Here is a 23868-nt window from a genome sequence, read left to right as displayed (position 1 = left end):
TTATTAGACTATTCTGTTGGTTCAGAATAATAAGTAATTGCACTGTACGAGTCTGCACGAGCCAAGTATCCACGAGATGGCGCTTGGAAATCCTATTTTCAAAAATCCCTCCCTGTGTTTGACCTATCTTGACAATGACAATTTCCTGTTAGAAAAATTAGAAGGGGGCTGGTCATATTGTGTTGTGTGCGTGTAGAAGAGAAACGCACTCTAAAGCAGGATGTGGTTAAGGGATTATTGGGCTACATTGGAAACTTAACTAGTCGAAGGAACCCATACAGTGTACGGGACTGGTACACTGAATTCAAAGGATTACGGATGTCGAATACGGAAACGGGTGAGGAAGAGTATTTATGTTATTTAATAAAAAAGGTTAACACAAGTTTGGCGAAATAGCGGTTAATTTGCGGCTGTTAGGAAACTCCTTCATAAACCACGGAGCAGATTGACAGGTCGCTGAGCCCTTCGCTCTGAACTAACTACTATGATTACATCAATCATAATTATTCCAGCGGCTGTGGTTACAACATTTTGACTTGTCAGCGTGTTGTTGTTACATTGTAGAATATACATTGTGTATGTAAAATGTTTTATGTCTGTATCGCTTATTCTGCTTTCTCTATTCTGAAACTTCTTTGTAGAGTGGAAATGAGAAGAGCGGCAGCGGCAAACAGTGGAGCTCAAGGAGCGGATTCTGGAAAGACAATTTCCACAGGACCAACAACAGCCAAGGAAAATGGACCGACAACGCCGAGCCCTCCAGTCAGCCCTACGACCCCAATCGCCCCGGTGGAACTGGGAGATGAGCCACAGTCCTCCGTCACAGACGCCACTCGGATGTGGATGAAATTTGCCAAGACCTTCATCGTTATTTTTCCCATTTATGTGTTGGGATATTTTGAGTTCAGCTTCAGTTGGGTTCTAATAGGGCTTGCCATCTTTTTCTGGTGGAGAAGAAATCAAGGGCATAAAAACAACAGACTGACCCGTGCCTTGGCGTTCTTGGAGCATGAAAAGAAAACTGTCAAACAACATTTGTCGACCTCTGAGTTGCCACCATGGGTAAGAATGACTTTGTTTTATTGAGTTAAACATTTTAAAGCTTCTAACATAGCTAACAACTTTTTTTCCTGGTCAGGTGTTACAGATGAATAGTCTTGTCAATGGTATCCCCCCCATCCAGATTAGTGTTGCTAATCAACGTGATTGTTTCACAACTTGAAACCGCAGTTCACTTTCCCCACATCACTGTGGTTGACAGTATACTGCTCAACAGCCCTCATGGACAGTCGAATTGTAAACGGTCCATATAGCCCATGGCAATCAGAGTAGCTATCTAGATCTGTACTGACCCCATGTACCTGCTGTGTCAGAGAAGTTCTGAGTTTCTTCTGAGGATGGCCTGGTTTAGTTATACTATAAGGGAGGGAGGAGAATATGGCTGAACTCCAAAAGATTGAGATTCGGCAATATATCAATCGAGCAACAGTCTGACACTAAGAGGTGATCCACCCAACTCCTTATAACTGGCTTAAGTAAAAAAAATATATAATGGTTTTATGCTCAAATAATTTGTCACATGCATCATAAACGAAAGGTGTAGACTAACAGTGAAATGCGGGTCCTTTTCCAACAATAAAAGAAAGATCCAATTAAAAATAAAAAGTGACACATGGCTATATATACAGTGAGTATCAGTACTGAGTCGATGTGCAGGGGTACGAGGTAATTGAGGTAGCTATGCACATATACAGTGCCTTGCGAAAGTATTTGGACCACTTGGATTTTTTCACATTTTGTGTTAAAAAGTGGGATTCAAATTGATTTAATTGTAATTTTTTGTAAACAATTTACACAAAATACTCTGTCAAAGTGGAAGACATTATTATTTATATATATATATATTTTTTAAAGACGAATAAAAATGAAATAACTAAAGTATAATTGTTGCATAAGTATTCAGCTACCTGTGTCAATACATGTTAGAATCACCTTACCGCATCGATCAGCTGTAAGCCTTCTTGGGTGTCTAAGAGCTTTGCACACCTGGATTGTGTAATAATTGTCCATATTTTTTCCCCCCTCAATTCTTCAAGCTCTGTCAAGATCTTGGGGATTTTCAAACAGATTTAAGTCAAAACTGTAACTTGGCCACTGAGAAATTCATTGTCTTCTTGGTAACGAACTTCAGTGAAGATTTGTCCTTGTGTTGTAGTTTATTGTCCTGCTGAAAGGTGAATTCCTCTCCCAGTCCCTGGTGTAAAGCAGGTTTTCTTCAAGGATTTTGCCTGTGTTTAGCTCCATGTTTCTTTTTATTCTGCAAAAACTCTCCAGTATTTGCTGATGTCAACATACCCATACTGTACCATGTCAAGCAGCCACCACCATGCTTGAAAATAAGGAGGCAGTTACTCAGTGATGTGTTGGATTTGCCCCCAAACATAAGGCTTTGCATTTACGCCAAAAAGTGTATTCCTTTGCTGTGTTTGTTTTATTACATATTTTTCAGTATTACTTTAGTGCCTTGATGCATACAAGATTCATGTTTTGGAATATTTTTATTCTGTATATTTGTATTTTGTGGAGTCATTACAGTGTTATTTATCCATCCTCAGTTTTTTCCCATCACAATCATTGAACTCTAGCTGTTTTTAAAATCACCAATGGCCTCATGGTAACATAACTGAGCAGTTTAATTCCTGTCCTGCAGCTCAGTTCAGAAGGAAGACTATCTTTGATGTGTCTGGGTGGTTTAATACATCATCCACAGCATCATTAACTTGACCATGCTTAAAGAGATGTTCAATGTCTGATTTGTTATTGTTACCCATATACCAATCACTGCCCTTCTTTATGAGGCTTTCGAAAGACCCTGGTCTTTGTAGTTGAATCGGAGCTTGAAATTCAATACTTGACTGAGGGACCTTACAGATGTTGCATGTATGGGGGACAGAGGAAGGGTTAGTCATTCAAATATCTTGACAACCCTGATTATTTCACACAGATTGATTTCATGTAACTTATTATGTTATTTGTTAAGCCACATTTTACTCCTGAATTAGTTTAGGGTTGCCTAAACAAAGGGTCTGAATACTTATGCAGTTTGTGTGTGCTAGGGCTCTGATAGGCTATGTGATCTGATGGGATTATTACTTTCTATTCTCCCGAACCCACCTAATTTATTCAGGTATTTCTATGCCCTGTAATGGGTACTTATTGTAGATCTGACAGGTTTTGACATTTCACTCTAAGCTAGGGCAAGTACAGGCAGCTTTGGTTAAGTATATAGCACAATCAATTCCAGACACAACTTGTCTTGGTTATTGTCAGAAACCTGCTCCAGAGTCTGACATTTAGAAAATCACTAGTAAGAAACAAGCACTGTCTGTCAGGAGTGGTGGCATTGATTGTGATGTGATCCACGATACAATTGTTGGAGCTTTATTAAACAAATGCAGCAGGCCTTGGTGTCGGTGACCCATGCCCTCTCTGACTGTGTCCAAAATGGCACCCTATTACCTACATAGGTCACTACATTTAACCAGAGTTCTATAGGCCCTGTGCATTACAAAGGGAATAAGGTGCTACTTGGGACACAGGCATGCTAGTTGTTTCAGCAAATATGCCTGGAATGAGGCATGATAGGCGATGTGGTAGTTTTGTGGACTGTTTTGTTAAAACAATTTGACAGAAAGAAGCACACACTTCCCAAGAACTGTATTTTCTAGCTAGAAGGCCAGCATCCTGGAGTCATCTCTTCACTATTGACGTTGAGACGGGTGTTTTGCGGGTACTATTTAATGAAGCTGCCAGTTGAGGACTTGTGAGGCGTCTTTCTCAAACTAGACACACTCATGTACTTGTCCTCTTGCTCAGTTGTGCACCGGGGCCTCCCACTCCTCTTTCTATTGGTTAGAGCCAGTTTGCGCTGTTCTGTGAAGGGAGTAGTACATAGTGTTGTATGAGATCTTCAGTTTCTTGGCAATTTCTCACATGGAATAGCCTTAATTTCTCAGAACAAGAATAGATTGACGAGTTTCAAAAGAAAGTCTTTGTGAGCCTGTAATCGAACCCACAAATGCTGATGCTCCAGATACTCAACTAGTCTAAAGAAGGACAGTTTTATTGTTTCTTTAATCAGGACAACAGTTTTCAGCTGTGCTAACATAATTGCAAAAGGGTTTTCTAATGATCAATTATCCTTTTAAAATAATAAACTTGGATTAGCTAACACAACGTGCCATTGGAACACAGGAGTGATGGTTGCTGATGATGGGCCTCTGTACTCCTATGTACATATTCCATAAAAAATCTGTCGTTTCCAGCTACAATAGTAATTTCAACATTAACAATGTCTACACTGTATTTCTGATCAATTTTATGTTATTTTAATGGACAAAAAATGTGGTTTTCTTTCAAAAACAAGGACATTTCTAAGTGACCCCCAAACTGAATGGTAGTGTATATGTACAGTACATTTGAATATCATGTTAACATATTACAATATTGCTATTATGATATACTGTGAAGCTTTATGTTATCATATTATGTTATCCTTTTGTGAACATATGGTAATAATCCCCAGTTTACAATTGGCTCATTCATCCCCCTCCTCTCCCCTGTAACTATTCCCCAGGTCGTTGCTGCAAATGAGAACGTGTTCTCAGTCAACTTACCTGGTAAAATAACGGTAAATAAATAAATAAATAAAAAACATAATGCACAAAAACAATGCAAGTAGTAGTTGGCAATCTTAAGATTGGCAAATTTGCTTTCTGTCTTCACTAAACAATATGTTAAGATAATGTACACTGCACTCAAAGTTTGAAACCTTTTAAAAGACAGACGATTGATATCTGAGGGCAGAGCTCAGGTCAGTATAAATCTGTTCATGACTGGCATGTCTGTCCCTGGTTGACTGGGCCTCAGTTCTTTTACAACAGGATCGCTGGACTGTAATTAGGTAAAGCTGTCAAGGGGAAAAAACTGTTAAAGTGTTGCAAAATACATCCTCCAAAATATAGGTCTAGTCCAGCGTTTCCCAAACTCGGTACTCTGGACCCCAAAGGGTGCATGCTTTGGTTTTTACCCTAGCATTACACAGCTCATTCAAATAATTTAAGTTTGATGATTAGATGATTTATTTGAATCATCTTTGTAGTGCTAAGGCAAAAACCAAAACATGCACTACTTGGGGTTCCGTGTACCATAGGGAAGCACTGGTCTAGTCAAATGGTCTATATAGAGTAGAGGTTTCTCTCTCTCTTGTTCTGTTATGCTCTCTAATGGTGTGTCATAATGGCCATGGGTGGGGCCTCCCTCTGTGATGTGCCAAAGGGTGGGGCAATCAGTCCAGTGGTGTGTCGAACAGAGAGCCTTATGCTGCTGTGCTCTGCCTCTGACTACAGGGAGAATAGGCCTTGTTTGATTCTTTCAAATATCCAGGTCCTGTGCTGTTTTATGACCGTGACTTCCTTCACAGTCTTATGGGAGCGATGAGTGTTGAACAGAGCATTGTGCTCTTGAGTTCTGCCTCTGACTAAAGGGAGTAGAGAATAAGCCCTGTTTAACTCGTTCAAACCTGCAGTCGTGTTCAAACAGAAGTCATGTACTGCTGTTGCATATGACCCAGACCCCCTCCACACACAGTCTCCTCTCATGGGAGTGATGAGACTGTCAGTGACTTTGGAGAAAAAGACAGTCCACTCATCACAGTGCTCACTCACTGGATAATGTGACTGTGACGAGTTTATGGATGTAGGGAAAACACACACAGCAAAATAGAGAGCTGTGACGGAAGCATCTCAAAGCTTTTACAGGCTTGAATTTGAGTTGATAACGGTTAGATATTTGTATCACATTTCAAACGTTCCAGTAGACCTATCATGTTCTATTTGCTAGGCCTGTATTGTTAGCTTGTGGCCCTGTGCTTTGTGACTTACCAAGAGCAGAGGTGTGTCACACACAGTGTCTTCTAAGCAGGCAGGCAAATCAGTAACTTAAGCAAACAAATGAAAGTTTGTTGTCACTGAAGAGGGAGGACACTTAGGCCTATGTGAAGTTAGTTTTACAAGGTGATTTAGAGCCTTGTTAAATTAGCCTACTATGTGTATTTACTACCGTAAGATTAAATCCCTTTCCTGAGTTGTCTGTATACAATATAGTGCATTCGGGAAAGTATTCAGACCCCTTTACTTTTTCCACATTTTGTTACCTTTGTGCCTTATTCTAAAATTGATTAAATTCCATTTTTCCCCATAATGACAAAGTGAAAACAGGTTTTTATACATTTTGAAAATGTATACAAAATAATTAACTAAAATACCATGTCTACATAAATATTCAGATCCTGCTATGAGACTTGAAATTGAGCTCAGGTGCATCCTGTTACCATTGATCATCCTTGAAGTGTTTCTACAACTTGATTGGAGTCCACCTGTGGTAAATTCAATTGATTGGACGTGATTTGGAAAGGCACACACCTGTCTATATAAGGTCCCACAGTTGACAGTGCATGTCAGAGCAAAAATCAAGCCATGAGGTTGAAGGAATTGTCCATAGAGCTCCGAGACAGGATTGTGTCGAGGCACAGTTCTGGGAAAGGGACTAAAAAATGTCTGCAGCATTGAAGGTCCAGTGGCTTTCATCCTTCTTTATTAGAAAAGGTTTGGAAGCACCAAGACTCTTCCTGTACAATCGGGGGAGAAGGTCAGGGAGGTGACCAAGAACCTGATGGTCACTCTGGCAGAGCTCCAGAGGTCCTCTGTGGGGATGGGAGAACCTTCCAGAAGGACAACCATCTATGCAGCACTCCACCGATCAGGTCTTTATGGTAGAGTGGCCAGACAGAAGCCACTTTTCAATAAAAGGCACATGACAGCCGGGCTCCCGAGTGGCGCAACGGTCTAAGGCACTGCATCTCAGTGCTAGAGGTGTCACTACAGACCCTGGTTCGATTCCAGGCTGTATCACATCCGGCCATGATTGGGTGTCCAATAGGGGTTAGGGTTTGTAAATAAGAATTTGTTCTAAACTGACTTACCTAGTTAAATAAAATAAATAAAACAGCCCGCTTGGAGTTTGATTCTCTGGTCTGATTCTCTGGTTTGATTCTCTGGTCTGATGAAACCAAGATTGAACTCTTTGGCCTGAATGCCAAGTGTCACGTCTGGAAGAAACCTGGCACCATCCCTATGGTAAAGCATGGTGGTAGTAGCATCATGCTGTGGGGATGTTTTTCAGCTGCAGGGACTGGGAAACTAGTGAGGATTGAGGGAGACTTGTCCCCTCAAAGTACAGAGAGATCCTTGAAAATCTGCTCAGGACCTCAGACTGGGGCACAGATTCACCTTCCAACAGGACAACGCAGGAGTGGCTTCGGGACAAGTCTCTGAACGTCCTTGAGTGGCCCAGCCAGAGCCCGGACCTGAACCCGATCGAACGTCTCTGGAGAGACCTGAAAATAGCTGTGCAGTGACGCTCCCTATCCAACCTGACAGAGCTTGAGAGGATCTGCAGAGAAGAATGTGAGAAACTCTCCAAATACAGGTGTGCCAAGCTTGTAACATTAGACCCAAGAAGACTCGAAGCTGTAATTGCTGCCAAAGGTGCTTCATCAAAGTGCTGAGTAAAGGGTCTGAATACTAATGTAAATGTGTTATTTCAGTTTTTTATTTGTAATAAATTTGCTAAAATTTCTAAAAGCAAAAATAGGATATGTCATTATTGGATATTGTGTGGAGATTGATGCGGGGGGGGGACGATTTAATAAATGTTAGAATAAGGCTGTAATGTAACAATGTGGAAAAAGTGAAAGGGTCTGAATACTTTCCGAATGCACTGTTGTGTGTGATCTAGTTCTGCTCTAGTTGCTCTAATGGTATGGTACATACTGGGCAATTCCACTGAGACTCAGATTTTTCACTTTAAAATGTTTGCTAAACTAAAACCATTGATTTCAACGTTTAACAAACCATACAACTCTATTTGCTGCTTAAAAAACATTTACTGGAAAAATTATACGGATGCAAAATTTGGTAATAGAATTATGGTAAAATCTCCCTCAGTTTTATTCTGTTACAACTTTATTCCCACAGTTCTTCCTGTAAATGTTTTTTCTAAAACTTTTAATGTAAATTGTTAAGTACTCATTGTGCATAGCGTTGTATGGTTTTGTTAAATCAATGGTTTTTGTTTGGTATACATTTTAAAATAATCTCAATCTCAGCATAATTCCGTTACTATGTAATTGCCATACTGTAGATCATTTTCCACAAAGGCCCGTGAAGTTCTGCCTGTGATTTGATACTCCCCACAATGGCTCTCTTTGGCTCCTGTGGTGATTATGGGTCCCGCCCCACACCACCCTGAGGGCCTAAATATAGGTGGGAACAACTGTCTTGTGATATAGTATGACTTGTCCTGCGCTATTGACTGTCCACCAATGATATATTGCTATCCGACTGACCTGACTATTTTCCATGGTACAGAAATTGCTGAATGTGCATCTTCTGATTGAGTTGGACGATTCTTAATTGGTTTTGCTAACTCCTTCCTGTCCTTGCCTCTTTTTGAAAAATGTCAAAGGTAATCGAGTAGAGGAAACAAATGCGCTTGTATGTAATGACTCTCCTTTTCCACTTGTGCGTCATCAGTCAAATTACAGTTACGGGTGGAATACCAAAATAAATGTGTAAAATGATAAACAAATGTTCTGTAGGTAGTTGTGCAAGGCATTTTTATAGATTAAAAGATAATTAGCGTAAAACTTTTAAATGTGTGCTAGCTTTTCTCCTTTGACAACAGCTGATTTTAAAGGGGATGTGGATGATTATAAAACACTTCTGCGCTACCTGCCGTGAGGATACTATTGTGAATCCTCTGGAGTAGGTAATGGAGAAGGGGAGCAACCTCATTTGTTCGCCTATAAACGAATTGGCTCTCTCCTCAACCACTTATCGGTTTCCGGGTCATGGAGGAGAGAGGACAAATGAGAATCTCCCTTGGAAATTGAAGCAGTCACTTTTGACCTGATCTGTAATGCCTCTGACACAGTTAGGGCCTGTGTCAGAGTCACTTTTGACCTCGTAACAGAACAGAATATATGAGTGCATGTGTGATAGTTTCATGGCACTAGGACCTTTGTTTTGGTGAAGCCATGGCAATCTGATATAATAATACTAGCCTCGTCTTAAGCTCGCGAGATCAGGACGGTTCGTACTAGGCTATAATAATACTGACCTCTGTCACAAATTCATTATTCTGAGGGAACCACCAGTCACATGTTCTGTTCTCTCCTACCCAACAAAATGTAAATAGCTGGTGAGAGCAAGACGGTTTGTATTGCCGTGTCTAGCACCATTACAGTATATTACAATTTCATTTTTGTTATACAGAAAATGAAATTGTAATATACTGTAAACTCATAAATTAGTCCTCTAATGGTAAATGTCCACTGATTTTAGCATGGTATTGCATAGTGTTAGTGTGTGAGTGAAGGAGACGATGACCCCTATCTAGCTGCCCTGGTCTGGATTTCTAAACAGCTGTTCTGTGGGATTGTGGTTCCACCAGGCCAGAACGACTCCCATGGGCTGTCAGAAGGGCTTCTTCCCAAATGGCACCCTATTCCTTATATAGTGCACTTGTTTTAACCAGGTTTCTAAGCACAATATGGGGAATAGGTTGCCATTTGGGAAACATCCCAGCTTGATTCTCCCATGAGCTGTCATAAGGAGAGGGATGACCACATTGCTCCACTTCATGGCTGCTGAGATATGAGATTAGTATTATATTTACATACATTGATAAGACACAGCTCCATGAGCTATTCAGTATATTCATACTGGCTAAGATTAGTCAGGGTTGAATGAGTTTTCTAAATATCTGACAAGTTTGTTCAGAATCAGAAAGAGTTTTAGCAGTTGCATTGTGACTTGTGTGACAGTTTCACACAGTTTAATTGTGTGACAGTTTTCTGTTATTCAGACTACTCTGTTGTTGACTGTGGTGTGTTGTCTGGGGTACTAAAGCTGATGCACTCTGAGCCTGTTGGTTGGAAACCATATTCCATCAGACTGACTGTTCAGTCAAACCAGGAAATAGCTTGACAATGAGTCAGAGCTGCTGGCTTTCCTCCTGTGAGGAATTACTGTGAACCTCTGCTTTTCTTTTCCACTAGCTGTGGGGATCTCTCACTCTCAAGGCAGGCTGGAATATGCTGCTAGGCAACCTCTACTGTTATTCTACAGACCCTAAAAAGGAGTGAAAGTGGTCTGGCAACGTGTAATTGAAGGGGGAACTCTTTTTTTGTATCTTTTTTTTTTTATCTGTGAAATGAATAGGTTTCCTCATTGTGTCACAGCATCGGAGTTGTCAAGGAAAACAAAGAAATGTCATTGTACAGTATTCTGCAGACTTATGCCAGGATATTTGGGTTTGAGTTCATGGTATTGCGTTTTATAAACATGATCTTACAGTCAAATAAAAATAGCTTCTTCGCGAGAGCAATTTATCAAGCAAGAATTTGGTAGGACTGGGAGTGGTCTGAGTTGGGATGGGGAAACAGAAAACAAGCTGTTATTGGCAGAGTGGTTTGGAACTCTCTAACTAATTTACCTACTTGTGTTGTCACCAGGCAGACAAACTCCATCCCACCAAAACAGGCTGAAGTTTCAGGCGGTCTTTTCAAACAGATCTTTCACTAAAAGGGCATTATCATAATTTTCACAATTTCACAGTATTATTCCAACAATTTAGTGTGGAAATATACACTGAGTGTACAAAACATTAGGAACTATTTCCATGAAATAGACCAAGGATCATCAACTAGATTCAGCCGTGGACTGATTTTTATTTATTTTTTCTTCTAATTTGTAGACTGGGGTTCTTGTGGTCAATTTGCAAACAGATGTAATGTTTCACTAAAACAAAATAATTTCAAACCTTGCTTACATTTGTATACTATCACGTGTCTCAATTATGCGTGGGAAGACTTGGGAACAGATTTCTTAAATTAAAATCACTTGGCGCTGATTTCCTGGTGTTTTTAGTCTTATGTCCAGCAATGAAAATTCCACACCAACAAAATGTTTTTTTGTGTTTTTTTGACTCAGAAAACTTGGAAGGGGGCAAATAAAACCACCTTGGCTCGCGGGCTGCCAGTTGGGGCAGCTCTTATTGATGTTAAATCTACTTCAATCATTGTAGATGAAGGGGAGGAGACAGGTTAAAGAAGGATTTTTAAGCCTTGAGACATGGATTGTGTATGTGTGCCATTCTGAGGGTGAATGGGCAAGACAAAAGATGTAAGTGCCTTTGAACGGAGTATGGTAGTAGGTGCCAGGCATACTGGTTTGAGTGTGTTAAGAACTGCAATGCTGCTGAGTTTTTCACACTCAACAATTTCCCATGTGCCTCAATGTTCCTTCACCCAAAGGACATCCAACCAACTTGGCACAACTGTGTGAAACATTGGAGTCAACATTTTGATTTTATTTAGCCTTTATTTAACTAGGCAAGTCAGTTAAGAACAAATTCTTATTTACAATGACGGTATCAAAGTCAAAAGGCCTCCTGCGGGGACGGGGGCTGGGATTAAAAACATGGGCCAACATGGGCCAGCATCCCTGTGGAATGCTTTTGAGACCTTGTTGTGTCCATGCCCCAACGAACTGAGACTGTTCTGAGGGCAAAAGGGGTTGGTAGGACTGGGAGTGGTCTGAGTTGGGATGGAGAAACAGAAAACTCAATATTAGTAAGGTGTTCCTAATGTTTTGTACACTCAGTGTATATAAAACACAGGAATATCACATTTAAATTTAAAAAAATGTTTACCCCTTTTTCTCCCCAATTTCGTGGTATCCAATTGGTAGTAAGTCTTGTCTAATCGCTGCAACTCCCATACAGACTTGGGAGACGCGAAGGGCGAGAGCCATGCATCCTCCGAAACACAACTCAACCAAGCCGCACTGCTTCTTGACACAATGCCCACTTAACCCGGAAGCCAGCCGCACCAATGTGTCGGAGGAAACACTGTACACCTGGCAACCGTGTCAGCGTGCACTGCGCCCGGCCCGCCAGTGCACGATGGGACAAGGACATCCCTGCCGGCTAAACCCTCCCCTAACCCGGACGACGCTGGGCCAATTGTGCGCCGCCCCATGGGTCTCCCAGTCACGGCTGGCTGCGACAGAGCCTGGACTCGAACCCAGATTCTCTATTGGCACAGCTGCCACTGCGATGCAGTGCCTTAGACCACTGCGCCACTCGGGATGCCGAATATCACGTTTTTGACTGCACTAGGCCTTTTAACATTTATTTATACAGGGAGTCATGCTGAGACTCTTACATATGAGCCAAACATACACATCAATGCTAGTTTAAGTAACACTTCATCACTACTATGATACAGTATGGTTCCTTTCATCATTGAACTGATGTAGTCTGTGTCGAGTACATCCTAAGGACCCTGCCCAGTGCACATTGAGTTAATCTCTCTACCTCAAAATGAGCCCAGGGTTGCTCTTCAAACATCTGTGTGTGTGTTTGGCATGAATGTTTGTCCATTCCTAAAGGTGCCCTATCCCCTATATGGTGCACTATACAGTGCATTCGGAAAGTATTCAGACCCATTGACCTTTTCCACATTTTTTTACGTTACAGCCTTATTCTAAAATGGAATAAATAAAACATTTCCTCATCAATCTACACACCATACTCCATAATGACAAAGCGGGGGGAAAAAGTTGCGAATGTATTAAAAATAAAAAACGGATACCTTATTTACGTAAGTATTCAGACCCTTTGCTATGAGACTCAAAATTGAGCTCTGAATGCATTGATCATCCTTGATGTTTCTACAACTTGATTGGAGTCCACCTGTGATAAATTAAATTGATTGGACATGATTTGGAAAGGCACACACCTGTCTAATATAAGGTCACACATTTGACAGTGCGTGTCAGATCAAAACCAAGCCATGAGGTGTAAGTAATTGTCCGTAGAGCTCAGAGACAGGATTGTGTCGAGGAATAGATCTGGGGAAAGGTACCAGAAAATGTCTGCAGCATTGAAGGTCCCCAAGAACCCAGGGGCCTCCATCACTCTTCAATGGAAGAAGTTTGGAACCACCAAGACTCTTCCTAGAGCTGTCCACCGGGCCAAGCAATTGGGGGAGACGGGTCAGTGAGTTGACCAAGAACCCCATGGTCACTCTGACAGAGCTCCAGAGTTCCTCTGTGGAGATGGGAGAACCTTCCAGAAGGACAACCATCTCTGCAGAACTCCACCAATCAGGCCTTTATGGTAGAGTGGCCAGATGGAAGCCACTCCTCAGTAAAAGACACATGACAGCCCACTTGGAGACTAATCAGGATCAAGGAGAAGATGAACGGAACAAAGTACAGAGATCCTTGATGAAAACCTGCTCCAGAGCGCTCAGCACCTCAGACTGGGGCAAAGGTTCACCTTCCAACAGGACAATGACCCTAAGCACACGTCCTGAAGCCACTCCTGCATTGTCATGGATAAGTCTCTGAATGTCCTTGAGTGGCCCAGCCAGAGCCCGTACTTCAACCCGATTGAACATCTCTGGAGAGACCTGAAAATAGCTGTGCAGCAACGCTCCCCTTCCAACCTGACAGAGCTTGAGAGAATCTACCGAGGAGAATGGGAGAAACTCCCGAAATACAGGTGTGCCAAGCTTGTAGTGCACTACCCAAAAAGACTCAAGGCTGTAATTGTTGCAAAAAGTGCTTCAACAAAGTACTGAGTAAAGGGTCTGAATACTTACAGTACCAGTTAAAAGTTTGGACACCTACTCATTCCATGGTTTTTCTTTATTTTTCCTATTTTCTACATATATGATAACTGGCTCTCATGAGGTCTGCCACAGGAAAGGAAGACCCAGAGTCACCTCTGCTGCAGAGGATAAGTTCATTAGAGTTACCAGCCTCAGAAATTGCAGCCCAAATAAATGCTTCAGAGTTCAAGTAACACACATCTCAACATCAACTGTTCAGAGGAGACTGCATGAATCAGGCCTTCATGGTCGAATTGCTGCAAAGAAACCACTACTAAAGGACACCAATAAAAATAGACTTGCTTGGGCCAAGAAACATGAGCGATGGACATTAGACTGGTGGGAATCTGTGCTTTTTCCAAATTTGAGATTTTTGGTTCCAACCGCCATGTCTTTGTGAGACGCAGAGTAGGTGAACGGATGATCTCCGCATGTGTGGTTCCCACCGTGAAGCATGGAGGAAGAGGTGTGGGGGTGCTTTGCTGGAGACAGTGTCAGTGATTTATTTAGAATTCATGGCATACTTAACCAGCATGGCTACCACAGCATTCTGCAGCGATATGCCATCTCATCTGGTTTGCGCTTAGTGGGACTATCATTTGTTTTTCAACAGGACATTGACCCAAAACACACCTCCCAGGCTGTGTAAGGGCTATTTGACCAAGAGGGAGAGGGATGGAGTGCTGCATCAGATGGCCTGGCCTCCACAATCACCCAACCTCAACCCAATTGAGATGTTTTGGAATGGGTTAGACTGCAGAGTGAAGGCAAAGCAGCCAATAAGTGCTCAGCATATGTGGGAACTCCTTCAAGAATATTGGAAAAGCGTACCTCATGAAGCTAGTTAAGAGAATGCCAAGAGTGTGCAAATCTGTCATCAAGGCAAAGGGTGGCTATTTGAAGAATCTCAAATATAAAATATATTTTTATTTGTTTAACGCTTTTTTTGTTTACATGATTCCATGTGTTATTTCATAGTTTTGATGTCTTCACTATTATTCTACAGTGTAGAAAATAGTAAAAATAAGAAACCCCTGAATGAGTAGGTGTGTGAACTTTTGACTGGTACTGTATGTAAATGTGATATTTCAGTTTTAATTTTAATACATTTGCAAAAATGTCTAAACCTCTTTTTGCTTTGTCCTTATGAGGTATTGTGTGTAGATTTATGAGGGGAAAAAACTATTGTCCATTATGGAATTAGGTTGTAACGTAACAAAATGTGCAAAAATGAAATGGGTCTGAATACTTTCCGAATGCACTGTATATAGGGAATTGCGTACCATTTGGGACTCAGCCTAAGCCTGCCTGCAGAAGCTCTGTCTGTCTGGTAGTTATGTAAATCCAACTGCTTATCTGTCACAGTCGACTCCCTGCCTCAGCTATCTCTGAGCGGCTTGGTGCTGTTCTCATGCTGTCAGCCTGAGACCCCAAATACTGCAGCCTCGTCTTTGAATCAATGCACAGAATCAGCCCTTTCATCTGAGCTTTAGACGTGCTGCTTTAGCACCATTAAACACTACTACCAAACCAAACGAAGGTGATATGTTGTGTTTTCATATAGATGTAATTAGACTGTATTACTAGTATACAATCATCATACAACTCAAAGTACAGGTGTATCCCGTTTTATGTAGCCAAGTTATCGTTACTCATTGTGTATGTATTCCTTGTATTAATGTAACTTTTCTCTCTGCATTGTTGGGAAGGGCCCTTAAGTAAGCATTTCACTGTTAGTCTACACCTGTTGTTTACGAAGAATGTGACAGATTTTATTTGATCCTGTCAATATGTCACTTGTGTTAGACTATTGTCCCTATAGTCTTTATTGAATGTCTGTTTTAATGTCAAACTGTTGACCAACCTGTAATGACATTGTGACATTTGTTTTCATCTACCCCACAGCATCTCTGCAGACAGCTCACATTTTGAACGAATATGAACTGATCCATTATTCTCTTCATTCCAGGTTCATTTTCCAGATGTGGAGCGAGTGGAATGGCTCAACAAGGTACTGAACGTCTTCACTGCAGTGCGTTGTCCTACAGTACACCAACCAGACCTGGGTTCAAATACGATCTTTCAAATACGTTCAAAATCGTTTAAATACTTTGTTTCATCTAGCCTGCCTAGAGTGCCAGATTAGTGGGTTTTTGCAGTTTTGGGACTATCGTATTGGTCCATCAAGCCAGGCAAGCTCAGTCAAGCACAGATAACATATTTGAAATGATTTCAAATAGTATTTGAACCCTGTCCAATACCAACTTTCCCGGCAGCAGCACTTGCCCTGCTCTAGATAAGTGGTACAGTGTGGAGGCAGGGAAGCGGGCGGGAGGGCAGCATCCTCTTATAAATAGGCCCTTATCTGGAGCTCTGCTAACCCAGCTCCAGTACCAGCCTCCCTGGGGACCCTTCTAACTCCAGGAACTGGGAGGAGTCATTACTCTTACAGTTACTGTAAAAACCAGACGTATAGGGATTTAGTCCACAATGTTTCAAAGACACATTAGATAATAAAACGAGAGATTGAGCTCTATTTGTTTTGCAGGAGTGTTATAGATGCTATTGTTTTTGTAGTAGGTTTATTTGGTAAGGAGTTCATGCATCAGTACTTAAAGTAGAGCCCATAAACTACACTAGGGCCACACCCAAACCAAATAGATGTGTCAGTTGAGGTAATGTTATGTGTGTTAGGCAATTATGAGGGCGTTTCCTACCTATTATCTATGACAAGATTATGCTAAGAATTTTCCCTCTGGAAAATAAAGTATTTCTTATCTTAATTCAAGTCTTATTCAATCAAACCATGCAGAGAACAGGGCCATTACCTATGTAGTGTCTCTGTCAGACATTGAGCTTTGAGAATATGACCTGTGTAACCCTGAGTCTTCCTCTCTGTCTCCCTCCCCAGACAGTGAAACAGATGTGGCCATACATCTGTCAGTTTGTTGACAAGCTGTTCAGAGAGACCATTGAGCCGGCTGTGAAGGGGGCTAACGCTCACCTCAGCTCCTTCTGCTTCACCAAGATCGACATGGGGGACAAGGTGAGACTGAGGCGTTTAGATATACATGTATGTTTCCAGTGATGAGTTCTGGGGTCAATGTTACTGTTATGTCGAGCAGTGTGGAAAATGTTCTATATCTTGTTATATGCTGTAGGTGTTTATTCTGTATAATATAGTTCATAGGTGTTTTATTGTTGTTTACTGTCATTAGCCCTATCAACTATGTCCAGCAATTTTTCCTGTGTGTAAGTTTTCAAACTTGTTAACCTTGTAAGGGAACTTAGGAAACACATGCTTGAAGTATGGTTGGACAAGCGGTTTGGGTTTGAGCACACAGAGGCACCTGTCAACCATTGGGTTCTGCTTTGTCATCCTTTCCTCTCCCCCCTCTCTCCCTCCATCTTTCTCTCCTTCTCTCTCTACAGCCTCTAAGGGTGAACGGGGTCAAAGTGTACACTGAGAATGTGGACAAACGACAGATTATAATGGACCTGGAGATTAGGTATAGTCACATGCACTGTGGTTCAATTTGGAGATACTTTTTTATATCATTATATATCAAGACTATTTTTATTTTTATTTTCAGCTTTGTTGGAAATACAGAGATTGATGTTGACATCAAGAAATACTACTGCAGAGCTGGTATAAAAAGTATACAGGTAGTCATGTTTTTATATCATACACATGCATACACTACTTTCTATTGGGTAATGTTGTGACTTTCTCTGACTATTCAGTTGATATACCAGACCTACCAAGCTTGATGAAAATCTGTCTGGTGCATGAGACTAACCATTAGCCACCTCCGTATTTGGCTATGCATTATGAAAATTACATTTTTTTTTTTTTACATAATATGTTGACACTTCATAGATAAGGGTGAAGGTTGATTATACAACATTACAAGAGGTTGCCCTTGCAAACAACCAGCATATTTGCTGATCAGAGCGAGACAGTTGTTTGCAGGGTAGTCTACAGTAATCATTGCGAACCCATTCTGATTGGCCAGATTTGAGACTGCAGTCTCAAATCTGTTAGGCTGTTTTGGAATCAGTCCAGATTTCATACGGTTTTGTTGGCTCCTAATAGATGGCTGGCTTTTCACTGTAACCATTTTTGTTCAGAATGAAGCCCTTAAATGTGGCAACCTGCAATCTCATATGTTTTGATTCTGACCAAGCCACTGTTTTGAGTAAATGTGAGAATAAGACTACAGCAGTATGGTTAATCAGTATGGCAGTATGGTTAATCAGTATGGCAGTATGGTTAATCAGTATGGCAGTATGGTTAATCAGTATGGCAGTATGGTTAATCAGTATGGCAGTATGGGTATTGAAAATGTCCAATATTTCCATTGCATGTTAAGGGATGACTCTGTGTTTAATTGCTTGTCCTTGCATTCAAATTTGGAGCTCTAGACAGTCTACATTTCTGAGTAAAGAGTCACTTCAGTCAGGATGGATACTAATAAAAGTAGTGGAACATTTAGTAATACAACAGGTCAGACTTTTCCTTGAGACAACAAGACAGTCATGTAGAATTTGTCAAATAGATTAATCAAAAGTGTATTGTACCGCTGTTTCCTATGTAATAAGATAGAGACCTATAAATTGTATGTTACAATGATCTGCAATTGAAAAGTCACTGATTGGCACGTTTTCTGCAGCTTCACGGTGTCTTGAGGGTCGTCATGGAGCCCCTGCTCGGAGACATGCCATTGATCGGAGCCCTGTCAGTTTTCTTCCTGAAGAAGCCTGTAAGTATTGTCAGCCATTTTGACTTATTCTAGAACTACTGCAGTGGTTGGAACCTCTGAGGAGGGAATGGTCAGCAGACCGCTGGATGTGAAGGATGTTATATTGAGCTCCTGTTCCAGAAAGCCCATTCCCACCAAGACTAATTATAATTAGGCTTGCAACACAAATGGCTACCAATTCCCTTTATAGTGCACTACTTTTGATGGGCCCTGGACAAAAGTAGTGCACTTTATAGTGAATAGTGTGCTGTTTGAGATTCAGCCTTAGTCGATACCCTGCTCTTTAGCAGCTGTCTTCCTGTGGGTCAGCATGTGTTATAGATTGAGGGTTTGATATGGGGTCCCTTAGGAGGATGGTACATTCCAGTAAAAGGACAATGAGGGGGCACTGTAGCTTCCTGCTGGATTCATTACAGCTGAAAAGATAATGAACTGGTGTACAATAGCTTAGATATATTTCCTAGATGGGTAATAATACTCAGGTCTTATTTTAAACAGACCCAGTTTGGGGCGGTGTTGATTACCAGTCCAGTAGTCACACGTCGTTTGTCTTTTTGACAATAGATGTTTTATTTTTAGTGGTGTGAAGTTATGGGTCTCAAGGAGCATTGCTGTGTTATTGTCAAGATATGGGTCGTATCGCCTCTGTCTCGGTCATATCGCCTCTGTGTCTGGGTGGGGAGAGCAGATTTGCTTTATCTTAAGCCTCCTCTGTGCTCTTATGCTGTCGAGGCTGCGTCTTTCTCATTGGGTAGGATTTATATAGACTTTCCTCTATGCTCATTGCCTTGTTATTACTCAGTAAAGGTCTATGGTAAATCAGCCGGACATCCAGTCTATACCATCTCATACAACTCTCCCCTCTTGGCCTAATACATCTTAAAACCCCTTAATGAACTACAGTCAGTTAGTGTTGGACCAATGCTGTGAGCGGAGTTGAATTATTTCTTGCCAGTTTAGTTAAATTTGATAATCTTCACACAGTCCAGTCCTGCTAGTCTTGATGACTACAATAACATCCTGCATTTTCCCAGCCAGTCTATAACTGTACGCTCATTGTAAAACATAATCCAATTCACTGTTAGTATCAGAGCTGTGATGCACTTATATAGTATAATACAGTACAGTTTGAATAGATATGTTGCATCAGGGATAGAGACTGTCATCATCCCTATAAACACAGACCAGGCTGAGCCAGAGCCACAGTTATTTCCCCCTGATGTAGTCAGAGGCCTGGTTAGAAGTCATGGGATAAAGACTGGGGTGTAATGAGAGCCCTTTAGAGTGACAGACAGCCATCTAAGTCTTATTTTAACCTCTGGAGTTCTGCTATCTCAACTGGACTGTTTTTAACCTGGTCCAAGATCTGTTTGTGCTGTCTTGACAGATCTGGGACCAGGCTAGACTGCTATAGAGCACATGGTTCTTGTCCACAATGGCCTCTGACCTGTGGTCCAGTCATGGAGACCTTCTTAAGAATGAATGTAAGGTCCACCCCTCTACCCTGTCTTGAATTTGTTTTTGAATTTACCGCCCCTTGAAGAAGGTATTACCTGTAAACCGTTGTGCCTTCATACTCCTCCTGCCCTTCTACCCTGACAGACAGTCTATCTGTCCCCTGAGTTGTGTAGACGTTTGTTCTCAGAGTTACCATCAGTGAGGTATGACAGCCTATTCAACTGGCTGGTAAACAGTGCCCCGTCTGAGCTCGAGGCGAGGGAGGAGCGTGCCAAGTGTGTGGTGGAAATGTGAGCAGCGTTGCTGTGGCTACGTAGCGTAGCGGCTGTGTGTTTGAAAGTAGAGCAGAGCAGCCAGCCAGGATAAAAGGCCTCACCAGGACTGTTTGATGCTGCAGCATTCTCCTGCCATGCGGTCATAACCAAAGAGGAAACCACCTTTTCTTTCCACTGACTAACGGATGATATTTGTTCAACCCAATGTAATTACAGTGAGATACCTATCATGTGCTCTCATCTATAAATATCACTGAATGTTGTTGTTAAAACAATTATCTTTGGATAATCAATGTTTTTTTACTGGTACTTGGTTGTTGTTGATAGGAGTTATGACTTAGTACAGCCAGGTACAGTATGTTCCAGTGTTGTACAGAAGGCTTAGTGACAGGGCCAGTGTAGAAGCCCTTGCGTGTTGATGTTTGTCTGTTCCTGTAAGCGCTAGCACGGTGGTGTGGTGGTGTGGCCTCTTCTGAAGACTAAGTGGTGCACACAGGAAGTGCACGCACACTCTGCCACCCCGCCCTGCCTCGCCAGATAAAAGCCGACAGCGGTTCGTATTGCTGTGCAGCCTACGTGCCAGTCAGCCAACCACTGCTCTTTATATCAGTCAGAACAATGGAGCAGGCTGTAAAACTCATTTGTGTCAATATCTGGAGACAGGAAAATCATCATAAATGCCCTGCCCATGTCTTCAACAAATGATGAGAGCATCATCACTTGATGCTCACAAGCTGATCTTCATTCCCTTTCATCACTATCTCACGTTCCTGCTTGTCCTGTTTCTATGTTGTGCATTTTGGGGTAAGGCATCATGTGCCACTCCTTGCATGACAAGACAACATACAGTGAGCTTCAAAAGTATTGGGACAGTGACAAATGTTTTGGCTCTGTACACCAGCATTTTGGATTTATATATATTTTTTATTTAACTAGGCAACTCAGTTAAGAACAAATTCTTATTTTACAATGACTGCCTACGCCGGCCAAACCCTCCCCCAGGGGAATAGTTACAGGGGACAGGAGGGGGGTGAATGAGCCAATTGTAAACTGGGGATTATTAGGTGACTGTGATGGTTTGAGGGACAGATTGGGAATTTAGCCAGGACACCGGGGTTAACATCCCTACTCTTACGATAAGTGCCATGGGATCTTTAATGACCTCAGAGAGTCAGGACACTCGTTTAACATCCCATCCGAAAGATGGCACCCTACACAGGGCAATGTCCCCAATCACTACCCTGGGGCATTAGGATATTTTTTAGACCAGAGGAAAGTGCCTCCTACTGGCCCTCCAACACCACTTTAACAGCATCTGGTCTCCCATCCAGGGACTGACCAGGACCAACCCTGCTTAGCTTCAGAAGCAAGCCAGCAGTGATATGCAGGGTGGTATGCTGCTGGCTTCAAGGCGGCACATTGTGCGCTGCCCTATGGGACTCCCGATCACGGCTGGTTGTGATACAGACCGAGATCGAACCAGGGTCTGTAGTGACGCCTCTAGCAATGAGATGCTGTGCCTTAGACCACTGCGCCACTCGGGAGCCCAAATAGCTATGAGGTTGGCTTTAATTTGACTGTATTTTCATTCATATCGGGTGAACCGTTTAGAAATTACAGCAATATTTGTACATAGTCCCCCCCATTTTAGGGGACCAAAAGTGTTGTTAAAAATTCACTTATGTGTATTAAAGTAGTAAAAAGTGAAGTATTTGGACCCATATTCATAGCACGCAATGACTACATCAAGCTTGTGAATAATGAGTGAGAAAGTTACAGACGAACAAAATTCATATGCTAACCTCTCACCATTACATTAACAGGGGACGTTAGCATTTTGGGTGGGTATGACATTTGTGCATCTATCCGTAATCATGCTAGCATCTATATTCATGTAGAAGTGTTTAGAAACATATTCTATTCTTATTTACCATGAAAGTAACTCCAAAATGGCACATTTAACATTTAATTTCTATTGGGCACAAAACAATTTTAAACGAAATCAAAACAAACAGCAAATGCATCCAACAAATTTGTAGTCGCAAGGTTAATGTAGCCATTGCGTGCTAAGAATATGGGACCAAATACTTCACTTTTTACTACTTAAATAAACATGTAAGTGAATTTGTCCCAATACTTTTGGTCCCCTAAAATGGGAGGACTGTGTACAGAAAGTGATGTAATTTCTAAATGGTTCACCTGATATGGATGAAAATATCCTCAAATTAAAGCTGAAAGTCTACCCTTTAACCTGATAGTCATTGTATAATTTAAAATTGCTAGAGTACAAAGAAAAACAATAATTTTGGAGCTCACTGTAGGTGTGAATCAGCCTTTGTTCTCTGTGAAGTCGGTTCAGTTCACTCTTCCTGGTTGTATTCTGAACAAGTAGGCATGCTTCTCATTTAAACATTACTGGGTTGGCTTGGGCTCATGTTACCAAAACTCAGGTATCCTGAATTTATCCTGACAGAGTTCTCTGGATTGATTTTAAAAGTTGAATAACATGATCATACTACAGCACAACATGACGTGTTCACCTTGTGTATCCTAGGGCTAGGTTATATTAGAGCTTTATGGGAAGGGATGTTGCTGTGTCGCAGTCAGAATATAATCGTGTCAAAGCTTGTGCCTGCGGCTCTTTACTTGTTAGAATGTGGGAGTGCATGTTTGAATGTCACCTCTGGTCTCTGGAAATGTTCCTTTGACAATTGAACAAACAGAAATGATTGACAAGCCTGAATTTAGCCGTAGGCTATATCACTCTCTCTCGTTCCATAGACACACATTTACACAGTATTTTTAAGGTGTACTTGAACAGCTTTATTCTTCATACTAAGTACGTCCTCATCTTAAAATCACACAAATGTTGACATTCTGATTTGCTTAATGGCCGGTTGCTCACCTTTGCAGATATTCTTAAGTGAGCAGCTTAAACGTGAACAAAGTTAGAAACGTAATCTCACCCTGAGTCTCCTGACACACACACATCCCACAGTTCAGAGGCATATCCCTGACCACTGGCACATGAGACATGACATCATATTACCCCATGTTTGGTTTACTTATATTTTGTAACCATGACAACTGGTAGACTGTTGGAGCTAGGAACACAAGCATTTCGCTACACCCACAATAACATCTGCTAAATATGTGGATGCGAACAATAACATGTGATTTGATTTGACTAATAAGTCCTTTTATGGTAAATAGGTTTAGACTATTCTAAATGATGTGGTAGGAAACGTTAACGTGACAATGCCATGATTCTTACCTAGAATTGGGTTAGGCCTACCCTCCATATTCAAACACCATGTCTGTCAGTTTTTATTTTTAGATACAGCGAACACTGAGTTAATTTGATGTGCTAGGTAATAGTCGTAGATTGCTTAACTATCATTACATTTTCTTCATTGCAACTATGACTCATAAAGTAAGAGAGCATAGCGTAGATGGAGACATTCAGTGCCCTATGATTCAGTGGGGAGGATTCCTGGCTTGGTTACTGGCACAGAGAAAGACATGGGCTGCATCCCAAATGGATGCAAAAGTAATGCACTATACAGGGAAT

General features: G+C 41.5%; 1 protein-coding gene across 2 annotated transcripts in view; it reads left to right on the top strand.

Annotated features, from left to right (window-relative positions):
• The first annotated feature begins 200 nt into the window (after nt 1-200).
• LOC120038984 (extended synaptotagmin-2-B-like) overlaps nt 201-23868 on the top strand; it is a 45255-nt gene continuing 21587 nt past the window's right edge. For both annotated transcript variants that reach the window (XM_038984509.1, XM_038984508.1), the window contains exons 1-7: nt 201-337; nt 642-1062; nt 15771-15812; nt 16713-16847; nt 17234-17310; nt 17395-17467; nt 18475-18564. In XM_038984509.1, coding sequence (XP_038840437.1) covers nt 649-1062; nt 15771-15812; nt 16713-16847; nt 17234-17310; nt 17395-17467; nt 18475-18564 — 831 coding nt within the window. In that variant the 5' untranslated portion in view covers nt 201-337; nt 642-648. The remainder of the gene's footprint in view (nt 338-641; nt 1063-15770; nt 15813-16712; nt 16848-17233; nt 17311-17394; nt 17468-18474; nt 18565-23868) is intronic.

This window comes from Salvelinus namaycush, unplaced genomic scaffold (assembly GCF_016432855.1).
Source record: "Salvelinus namaycush isolate Seneca unplaced genomic scaffold, SaNama_1.0 Scaffold246, whole genome shotgun sequence".
Lineage (NCBI taxonomy): Eukaryota > Metazoa > Chordata > Actinopteri > Salmoniformes > Salmonidae > Salvelinus > Salvelinus namaycush.
The sequence above is the reverse complement of the archived record's forward strand: the minus strand, read 5'-3'. Positions and strand labels throughout refer to the sequence as shown.